The following is an 11,159-nucleotide window of genomic DNA, read 5'->3' on the forward strand; positions in this document are numbered from 1 at the left end:
GTCATATTCGCGATAATCAGAATCTCTCCATATTAAGATCCATCAGTTGCTTATGTACCCTAAGGATGACAAGGTTTTTTACCCCCCCCCCCTTTGTTTTTTTGGTTATAGCCTTTTGCTCACTTCATCACCGAAGGGTGTACTGAGAAGTGTTCAAGTCGAGCTGGTGGTGCAACGTCTTGTACTTCCCTCAGCTGCAACAGGAAAGCGACATGTGGTGTACAGAATGGATACTATGGCTGTCATTGCCAAGAAGGATACTTTGGAAATGGACAAGACTGCACTGGTATGTAAATTCACCCACTACTGCACTGTAATGTAAATTCACCCACTTCTGCACTGGTATGTTCATTCCCCATAACTGCACTGGTATGTACATTCCCCACTTCTGCACTGGTATGTACATTCCCCACTACTGCACTGGTATGTACATTCCCCCACTACTGCACAGGTATGGACATTCCCCCACTGCTACATTGGTATGTAAATTCACACACTACTGTACTGGTATGTACATTCCCCATAACTGCACTGGTATGTACATTCCCTACTACTGCACTAATATGTACATTCCCCACTAATGCACTGGTATGTAAATACATCCACTACTGCAATGGTATGTAAATTCACCCAATACTGCACTGATTTGTGCATTCCTCACTACTGTACTGGTATGAACATTCCCTCCCTTATGCTTTGGTATGTACATTCCCCCACTACTGCACTGTTATGTACATTCACCCATTACTGCACTGGTATGTACATTCCCCCACTACTTCACTGGTATGTATATTCCCCTTCTACTGCACTGGTATGTACATAGCCCCATTACTGCACTTGTATGTACATTCCCCCACTACTAAACTGGTATGTACATTCCCCGCTACTGCACTGGTATGTACATTCCCCGCTACTGCGCACTGGTATGTACATTCCCCACTATTGCACTGGTATGTACATTCCCCCACTACTGCATTGGTATGTACATTCCCCCTACTACTGCACTGGTATGTACATTCCCCCTACTACTGCACTGGTATGTACATTCCCCCTACTACTGCACTGGTATGTACATTCCCCTCACTACTGCACTTGTATGTACATTCCCCCACTACTAAACTGGTATGTATATTCCCCGCTACTGCACTGGTATGTACATTCCCCGCTACTGCGCACTGGTATGTACATTCCCTGCTACTGCGCACTGGTATGTACATTCCCCCACTACTGCATTGGTATGTACATTCCCCCTACTACTGCACTGGTATGTACATTCCCCCTACTACTGCACTGGTATGTACATTCCCCCTACTACTGCACTGGTATGTACATCCCCCCACTACTGCAGGTATGGAAAAGTTAGTTTTCCTCTTGCATGAATAGGGAGGACAGTATCATGATCTTAGTTTCACTGTATATTTCTCAACCCCACAAAGTTTCTACTGTTTTTTGATGGGTGAATTCTTTATCAGTTGTGTTCTTCTAGATTGAGCAACTAATCATAACATGTTTTTTTTTTTATATCATTTTCTATCATTTTCATCAGTTATTTCTGGTGGGACCACAGAGAGCGTTCGGTGCGAGGGGGAGACTTTCAGTCTAGAATGTCCGAATAAATTTATCAACATCATAGACGTCAAGTATGGTCGTAATCATGAATCAGGCTGCGCTAGCGACATTCCACTGTTCCCAGGCCAGCAGTGTTCCGCCAACATTGCTTCCTACATTGTACCATTACTCTGTCAAGGAAAATCGACTTGTGAATTCCCGATTTCATCTGACGTGTTCGGAGATCCCTGTTATGGTGTCGCCAAAGAGCTGATTGTTCATCACAAGTGTGTTGACGTACCCAGTGCCCCAATGTTCATTGGAAACTATGAACTAGGAGTCTATCAAGATCAGACACTCAATATGGATTGCGGGAATCGATACTTGAATATCGAGGAAGCCCACTACGGACGAGATTCCTGCTTCTCAGAAACTGCCTATGGAGTCATCCTTAAGGAATGTCAAGGCAAGAATTCCTGCAAGGATCTCAAGGTCTCAGAGCAACTGTTTGGAAACCCTTGCCCTGCAGAAATCAAAAAGGTGAGCCACTTTTGGAGTGAGAGTAGAAAAGAAAAAGACAGAAAGAACACTTGCTGTGGGCCGGTGCAGCACAAATATCCTGAAATGAGTGTCATCATGTTAATTAAAGTCCAGAAATGCTAGCAAAACATTATTGCAGTCGCTAGGGATTGAATTTGAAAAAGAGCTGCAATTGATATTTGGTATTCAGATGTAAATTGAATATCGGATGGTGCCAAACCTTTGTCAGACCAAGTTTCATATGAAACATAATCAAGTCTAGGGCGAGTGTCATCTGATATCAGTCTGGATATTTGAAAACGTTAAACCACATATAAAGCCTGATATGGGATCATAAATGGTCTAAAACACAATGACAAAGACATTTCCTAAGAGCATCTTTACTTGTCTACTGTTTTTATGAAAAGATTACAATTTCGTTTTCCCCCAATTGCAGCTTTCAGTTCTGTTTTCGTGTACGCTAGTAGCAATTCCACTGGAGAGGATCATTGAACAGCACCCATGCTTCGATGCTCCTTGTCAGAATGGAGGGGAGTGCATTCAGGCTGCCAATGAAGACCGATATGTCTGTACATGTACTCTAGGATTTACTGGAAAGAATTGCCAGAGTAGTAAGTTCACTCTCAAAATATCAAAATGTTAAAACATTGATCACTTCCTTATGGTGCCAGGCTTCAACACTACGTCGCGACAATCTGTATAAAGCAATATGAGCTTCATCAACAAGGCAAGATGGCGGACTTGAGTAGAACTAAGCTTATTACTGACAGCGTGAAATACACTGGCTTCAAACACCGCAAATATTATAGAGCAAGCATTTGTAAAATTTACTAGTAGGACTTAACACTGAAAAAGAAACTGGGCTGTAGATATGTGGTCCTTAAAGGTGTGCCCTAATTGACAACCACTTCTGATATGAATATGAAACCTTAAGGAACATTTGTCATTTGTGAAATCCTTATATCTTTCCTGTATCTGCAATTATTTTAAATTTGGTAATCCATCTCGTAAACTATTATGCTGAAAACCCGAGTCAAATGTGTTCTATATTACATCAGCACTACATTAGTATCTGAGCTAAATTTAGCTGTGAACAGATTCTCTCTTGCGTTGCTTTGAAGAAATGAGAAGGCAGAGCTAAAGTTCCTCATCTGCAGAATAAAGGCAGTCGTAACTGGAAAACAAACAGTGATCGATTGGTTGTCTTTTTTCATTCTAAAGCATTCATATGGCAAAGAATATTGAAATATTGAAAGTGCAAATACTTTTAAACTGGTATGCTGTACTGGCCCCAAATATGCCAGATATTCAAATATGGTCACATTTGGTCAAAATTCTTAACCTGTTTTAATTACCACCTTGAAAGAAATGTACCTTACTGGGACATTCATTCATTTGGTGTGTTCATTTAGAATGTCTGGGAATAAGTTGGAGAACAAAGATCTCCAGAATAGGACTTTTTGAAAACATTTAAAGCAATTAAAGCTTGCTGTAAATTGTGCCTCTACAGACTACCTTAAAACTCTAAACATGACAATTGACAGAACAGGTTGTCTGTAGCTTTTTTATGCTGTTTAACGGTTTACATGATCTATTATTTCCATCATTATTCTTACAGAGGAGGCAATCTGCAGGATATCAGGAGCCACTCACGTGGAAACCTTTGACAACGCCGAGTTTCGTGTAGATGGAGACTGTCTGTTTACTGCCATCAAGAATTGTAACCCAGATGGGCCGCAGTTCGAAGTTGATATTCAAGGAGAGAAGTTTTCCAAAGACTCCAACACTTCCTGGGTTCAGGCAGTTGCTATCAAAGTTTTTGACAGGGTATGCTGACTTCGTTTTCTTGGGAGAGGAAGAAATAGCGTAATAATTACAATCAACTAGTATAATTAGGAATATTAAGAAGCACACAATGATAGGTTTTCGCTTTCAAAGTAAGCAGTAACGGATTTAACGTCTCGACCAAAACAGTTCGGTATATTTTACCCGCAAAGATCGGAATGTGTATGGGACACCAGTAGGATTAAGGAGCAAACAGTAGGATAGCTACAGTGGATAAATAGGGACATACGGAAATATAAAGAAGGGTCCCTAAATCTCAAAATGTTGATATTTTACCTCAACATTTTGACTTTTAAAGTCAAGATTATGACTTATTTTCCACCTAAGTTTAAGTCAATTTTTTTCTTTCCTATGTCCCTATTAAGCCACCGTAAAAACCAGACCTAAGATTTTTAAAGAGGACTATTTCCACATTTCATTTGTGACAAACATGAAAAGTAGTTGTTAAATATCAACACCACTCATAACCATCATTATCAGTAGCTAGAACTGGGAAAACTTCTTTCTTTTTTCTCAATTTGCTATTTTACTGGAATTGATGATGTTTTCGTTTTAATTTTGTTTATTCTAGGAAATTAGCCTGAAACAGAATAAGAAGATCCGTCTGGACGGAAGAAACGCCTTTGCTCCTCTCAACATCGCTGATGGTTCGGTATCTCTCAGGAGAGCTGGCAAGTACTTGGTAAGAACAGCAGACAATTCTTTGTCATATTTTCTGGGATACTGAGAAAGAAGTAGAAAATAGTGAATGATTGCTAGATTGGTGTTACCTCTCCATTTTAGACTATCTTTACTTACCATAGTGCATTCCAACACTATCGGCAGTATAGATGTATTCAGCCTTCTGCTGAATTAATATCCAAAGTGAAGCTTTGTGTTAGCATCCACAGAGAGTTTATGATGTTATTCTGACTTTTAGAAAACAGGAGATATATTTCCTCAGCTAGTTTAAGAACCTTCATACCATTCACTTTGTTTTAATTTAGCAGAGTAAAAAATTAACGACCACCTCACCTCACCCGCCCCTCCCCCACCCTTCCCTCCACCCCCTCTTCTCACCACCTCCTATTAATCCATCACTTAAATTGGTTTCAGATTGTCAACACAGACTTTGGTCTGACCCTGAAGTGGGATGGTCATCACCGCCTGCAGGTTTATCTGGCATTAACGGAAACCATCAGGCCGTGTGGTCTCTGTGGTAACTTCAACAACAGATACGCAGATGACTACATCATGAGAGGAGACCTTCCTGTAAGTGTATATAAAGCAGCCAATCTGTGTTAACAGAGCGAGTTAAGCTATGAAACACTGTCAGTTGGTCGGACACCTTGTTGTCAGTTTGGATCAGCTATATTCGCTAATCAGTTATCACCAGCGATGAGAGCATTATTACACTTTTCGTCTGTCATGTCTGATCTGTATGATGGGGGCAACTCACTAACTCCTCACCCCGGCTGAAGTCAAATCTAGTATTAGGAACAAGGTATTCGATGACACTTAATAACGTGAAGCACACCATCCCCAACAGCTGATCAAACTACAAAACATCCACAGTTTGACTGATGCTATGTCAATGTTGTAATTGTTTAGTAATATAATGAATCATGCCATCAAAATTCACATGATGTGTAAGAAGAATCTCAATGAATTGGTAGCCCTTGAGAGAGACTTTTTTAATATTCTCTTAATCTAGGCACCTAATCTGGGCACATTCATCCAAAGCTGGGTGGCTGAGACTGATGATTGTGAAATCTGCCGAGACTGTACGAGGGCAGATCCTTGCGAAGGAGACAAGAGAAAAACTCAGGTTGCAACGAGAGCTTGCAGCATCATCGCTGACGAGGATGGTGGGTATTGTTAGAGGATGAAATGAGGCATTGTCAATCAGAGAAACCAATTTACCTGATGACCAATGAGTGCTTGCTTCCAGAATCAAATGAGCTCCACCAATAGGAGAAATATCAATTACTCATATCCCACCAGTACAGTTCCATTCAATTACTTTTATAACACAGAACTGAAGAAAGATGTAAACCTCCATTTTGTTTGAGAGGCTTAAATGTAACAATCAAATCATACAAATACGCTGGGGGGGGGGCTTGACCATTTCCTGGGAGGGCGTCTTGTTACTATCTAAGCGGAGCGCCACCATAGTAGGCGCGCAGCGTACCATTTTGTTTTTTTTTTTTAGCTACAAAGGCCTCCTAGATTGTTGGAAATGACACTTCCCAGGCCTCTAAGCTGCTCTAAAGTTTTCTCAACATCCTTTATTTTGAGATCCCATGTCTTGGTATGGTCATCAAATAGTTTAGTGAAATAGAAAGAAAAAAACAGTCTGGTAAGTTACTTTGAAATATCATGACATATCTTCTGTGAGTTTGACACCGGCATTGACAAATCTGCAAATTGCGCGTGGAAAATAAGGAAAGATTGACTGGGCTTTCAGCCAAGTAACATACTGAAATGACCGAACTATATGTCACACTGATATCAAAGATTGCGTCTGAAATATTATTAGGGTACTAGGCTCATAGGCGTAGGAGGCAGGGGGCTGGGTGCTGCAGCCCCAACCAAATATTTTTTTTTGAAAATTCGGGCAATATGGTGAGAATTGTTCGGGCACCTACTGAAAGAAAAATAACTTGCAAAGTGTTTTAGAATGGTTAAACTTATATTATCATTATTGTAACGACTTCCCCAAAAATTATGACTAATATGGAAGGGTAATAACATGGCAAATGATTTGTTGTAATTGGCATGCGATGTAATAACCGATGCATGCCTATATGATATGTACATTAACATGTTGAACGCGCGCGAAGCCCACAAAAAAGTTTGGTTATATTTTCGGGCAATACATCCAAACAAATCCCGGTGCTTTTGAGGTGTTTCTAACAGATACCAAGCTCATTAGAAGTGTTCTTAATTAATTGAGCAATTTTGTGGGCTTTGTTGGTTTTGATTACAGGAGGTGGTATTTACTCTCACCTTCCAATGTAAACATATCTAGGTATATATATATCTATACATATAACATGTGCATCATAAAACATCTATATCACGGCTGCAGTTACAGTCATCAAGAATTACATTGTTAAAGACTGGTATTACATAGTGTATATTACAGGGGTAATATCATTGTTAGGTACTATTTTTGTGACACATGATATATCATAGAGATACGTGAATTGACCTAGAAAGCGCCGGTCTGGATTGAGGATTACTCTAAACGTGTCACCAACCGTGAGATTCTCTGCCATTCGATGAAACTTGCGTGGAAACATCTGAAGGCTTTGTGACATATCTTTGGAATTTTCTTGACCCTTTTCTAACCTCTTCTTTTACTAGGACCACTGCATGCTTGCCACCAACTGGTGGATCCTTGGCCATTCAAGAAAGCCTGCATGAAGGACGTCTGCCTGACCCTTCCAAGCCAAGAGTTGGTGTGTCACATGATCGCTGAATACGTCGACAGGTGTCTAGAGGCCGGAGGAGAACCAGGCACATGGAGAACAGAATTCTTTTGTCGTAAGTTAACAATACATTACTCTGTCGTATCACATTAACGTTTCCTACTAATCTTTGATTAACTGTTACAACCATTCGACTGTCAATCTGCTATCTTTTCTAACACATGTCGATACTATCACATGATTGCTGAATATGTTGACAGGTGTCTAGAGGCTGGAGGAGGGCCAGTGCATGGAGAACAGAATTCTTCTGTCGTAAGTTAACGCTTCTAGGTTCTGCCACATTCACATTTCCTTTACTGTTACAACCATTTAACCTGTTAATGTGCTGATCTCTTCTCACAGCAATGCAGTGTCCGCTGGGACAGAGGTACACTATGTGTATGTCTGGTTGTGAGGATTCGTGTGGCAACCTAAATGCAAAGGCTTCCTGTCCTAACAGGTGCTATGAAGGTTGTGAATGTACAGATCCAGATCACGTCAAGGAAGGAGATCAGTGTATCCATCGCAAATCCTGCGGCTGCTCAGAGAGTGGAATGTACTATCCGGTGAGTTGGAATAAATCCCGGTTCAACTTTTTTAACCAATTATTATTTGAAAGAACAATTATATACAAAATTTTGTGTTTCAAAATAAATCCAAGAGAGATCGTTTACAATCGTAAGGATTCTTGTTTACTGATTTTTGAAGTGTTCTTCATTTTTGCCAGGTGGAATATGCATTTGCCAGGGATGGTTGCACCGGTCATTGTGAATGTCTGCCCGGTGGAGAGTTATGTTGCATGCCTCTAGCTTGTGGGCAGAATGCCCAATGTCAGATCAGGGACGGTGAGAGCAGCTGTTACTGCGATCCAGGCTATGGTGGTAATGGACTCATCTGTCAAAGTAAGCATTAACAATTTATAGTCTACAAACAGACGACCAGCTAATTCACAGTTCCAAACAGACCACAATCTAGTTGTATTCTTATTGTTAAACTGGACCCTAGCCTCACAGTCCAGTACTGCACCATTTCAAATTGGCCTGTATCCATCTCATATAGGTACTGCACCATCCCAAACCTACTCGCTCCCCCCCCCACCCCCCGCCCACCTCCTCGTACTGCACCAATCCAAACCTATGACATTCTTATTGAACAATCCCAAACCTCTAACATCGATACTGTATCCCTCCAAACTGCCCCTCCCCCCCCCCCACTGGTTTTAATATTGCCAAACTGACCCATTCTCCATACATAAGGTCTGTGCTCATATGACTCCCCTCTTTTTTTCAGCCATCGAACATCCACTGCACGCATTGGTATCTGCTGGTCAAACCGTCTATATGGACTGCGGTGACCTCTACATTCAGGTCCAGAGTGCTGTGTTTGGAGGTCTACAGAGCACCGGTGTGTGCACTGCCCTCCAATACCCAGACCAGGAATGCCCCGAAAGTGTCGATGCCGAAAATCAACTGCTGCCATTATGCGAAGGAAAACATTACTGTTCTGTAAGTGTTAATTCTGTTGATATATGTAACACTGCCCGCGCCTGTGAGTGTTCATGGTTGAAATATTGTCATGTGGGGTTGTCTTGTGGGGTTGTCTTGTGGGGTTGTCATGTGGGGTCGTCTTTATCTGGAGTCATACAAATTTGGCCATCAGTAGCTCCTTAAAAGTTAGATGTATCATCCTCTAATAAATTCAGGTGAGTGGGGAGACACTAGTGTTCATCATTAGTGTCTCCATCCTGTATAATACACATGTCGTCTACCAATTACATTTCTAGCGGCATGTTTTAAAATTGATGTTATATTTAGCAGTAGCCATCTCTTTATGATTAACTTATGAAGTGTGTTAGTATAGCACCAACATTACCTCCCTTCCTCTGATTGATGTCCATTGGCTTCCTGAAGTGTCAGTCATTTTACTGTCAAACAAACGTACTGAATATATTTCTGTTACAGGTTCCCGCCATTCCACGACGTTTCGGAGACATCTGCATCCACAAGTACAAATACCTGCAAGTCCAATTCGCATGCCAGTGGCGTCCTGCAGAACGTGAAATATACGGTGACATCACCGTGACGACCTGCCAGAATGAATACTTGGAGCTGAATTGCAGACACCAATTTGTGGATATCCTGTCGTCCAACTTCGGTCGAACAGCAGGTGCCGAAGTCTGTCCACACACCAAGGTCAGGGACCAGGACTGCCGAGCTGTTAAAGCACCAATGTTGATCAAGCTTAAGTGCCAGGGTAAACACCAATGTGAGATGAAAGCTAACGTTGAGGAGTTTGGAGGAGAGGATCCATGTCCCAAGACCTTTAAGTACTTGGAAGTAAGGTACCGGTGCACTCAAACTCCCGTCCTGCATTAAACGTACAAAATTTAAAAGAATGCTTTACCCACTAAGGTAAAAGAAAGATGAAACTTAAAATCTTATTATTTTTTGTTTAATGTAAAAAATTTACTTAAAAATAATAAACCCTACTTCCTGTATTTGGAAATATATTTAAGAGTTACTCTCAAAAGGAATCTTTATCACTTGGATAATGGAGAAATTTAAAAATCACTATTATTTACTCTAAGAATTGCTTTCATGAATATTTGTTTGTCCACAAATGATATTTGGTATAAAGGTTGCACTGGCTCTTAGCCTTACATTAATAAACGTAACAATCATACAGTTTTTGCTTTTATCATTTAAGCGATAAATTATTTCAGAATAGAATAGATCACACTTAATATTTCATTTGTTCTCTTTTGTTCAAATATTTGAAGATTTCTTTTCCAATTCTAAAAGTATTTATTTGGTTACTCAAAAATCATGATAGGAAGAAACTGAATGTAGAGCACCATGGTAAAGTGACACCTATTCTCATTACAGAAACATTCTAAACAAACATTTATAATGGCAGCATAACTCTGTCGTAAAATTCATTACCTTACCCTGTAATCCTGTCCAGCAAAATGTTTGTTTCCTCTGCAAAGATATTTTAGTGTCATGTACCTGGTGTTTACTTTACTGGTCATGCTACTAAAATTAACACACAGAGTACCATCCAACTGGTGACCAAAGCCTTTCCACCGCTCACCGGTATTCCTTTGGTCAAACCGTAACAACGGTTAAAAGGACTGTTTTTCCAATTAAATATTAATATTATTAAAATATCTTTTCAGTACTTTTAAGGGAACAAAAAACTGCTGATAATTAACCACCCACTTACTAATATTCGTTTAGACACAAAACAGTTAAAGGTTTTTTTTCAGAAGGTCCATGGTAATCGTTATTCCCTTCTATCTCAAGACAACATCTAAAGGTCATCTATAGCTCTGGTATTCAAATTTCAAAGTGGAGGTCACGACACGTGTTAGGGTCACCAAAATATTTTGAAGGTCGCCAAGAAATGTGGAAAATCTTGAACATAAATTATTTTCAAAATTGCAAATTATAACACCATTTTGCAACTATGCCGGCACCCTTAATCATATATAGATTTCTTAAGGGGGAGGGGCGACAGTGTCCGCCGCTGGGGGTCTCAAAGATATTGTCACCAAGCAAAATAGTTTGAATACCAGCGATCTGTTGTAGTAGTTCATATCTTGCATCCTATTCACAATGAGCAATCGTTAACCTATCATTCGGCGGGCCAATTGCTTCCTATTTGACAATACCTACTTATTTTAATTATTTACCTCATTGATCATTGTAGATGACCTTGTCAACCACCTGCAAGTTACAGTATCTTATCCAAGAGTAGAAAAATCTATCGTGA

The 11,159-nt window shown here is 40.3% G+C and overlaps 1 protein-coding gene across 1 annotated transcript in view; it reads left to right on the forward strand.

Annotated features, from left to right (window-relative positions):
- The window catches only part of LOC139962515 (uncharacterized), a 61,001-nt gene extending 50,873 nt beyond the window's left edge, over positions 1 to 10,128 (forward strand). Inside the window, exons 61-72 of the mRNA XM_071962541.1 lie at positions 112 to 286; positions 1,547 to 2,088; positions 2,525 to 2,699; positions 3,707 to 3,915; positions 4,505 to 4,615; positions 5,029 to 5,184; positions 5,627 to 5,780; positions 7,282 to 7,461; positions 7,749 to 7,951; positions 8,113 to 8,287; positions 8,676 to 8,890; positions 9,347 to 10,128. Coding sequence (XP_071818642.1) covers positions 112 to 286; positions 1,547 to 2,088; positions 2,525 to 2,699; positions 3,707 to 3,915; positions 4,505 to 4,615; positions 5,029 to 5,184; positions 5,627 to 5,780; positions 7,282 to 7,461; positions 7,749 to 7,951; positions 8,113 to 8,287; positions 8,676 to 8,890; positions 9,347 to 9,760 — 2,709 coding nt within the window. The 3' untranslated portion in view covers positions 9,761 to 10,128. The remainder of the gene's footprint in view (positions 1 to 111; positions 287 to 1,546; positions 2,089 to 2,524; positions 2,700 to 3,706; positions 3,916 to 4,504; positions 4,616 to 5,028; positions 5,185 to 5,626; positions 5,781 to 7,281; positions 7,462 to 7,748; positions 7,952 to 8,112; positions 8,288 to 8,675; positions 8,891 to 9,346) is intronic.
- The last annotated feature ends 1,031 nt before the right edge of the window (positions 10,129 to 11,159 follow it).

This window comes from Apostichopus japonicus, chromosome 21, assembly GCF_037975245.1.
Source record: "Apostichopus japonicus isolate 1M-3 chromosome 21, ASM3797524v1, whole genome shotgun sequence".
Classification (NCBI taxonomy): Eukaryota; Metazoa; Echinodermata; class Holothuroidea; order Aspidochirotida; family Stichopodidae; genus Apostichopus; species Apostichopus japonicus.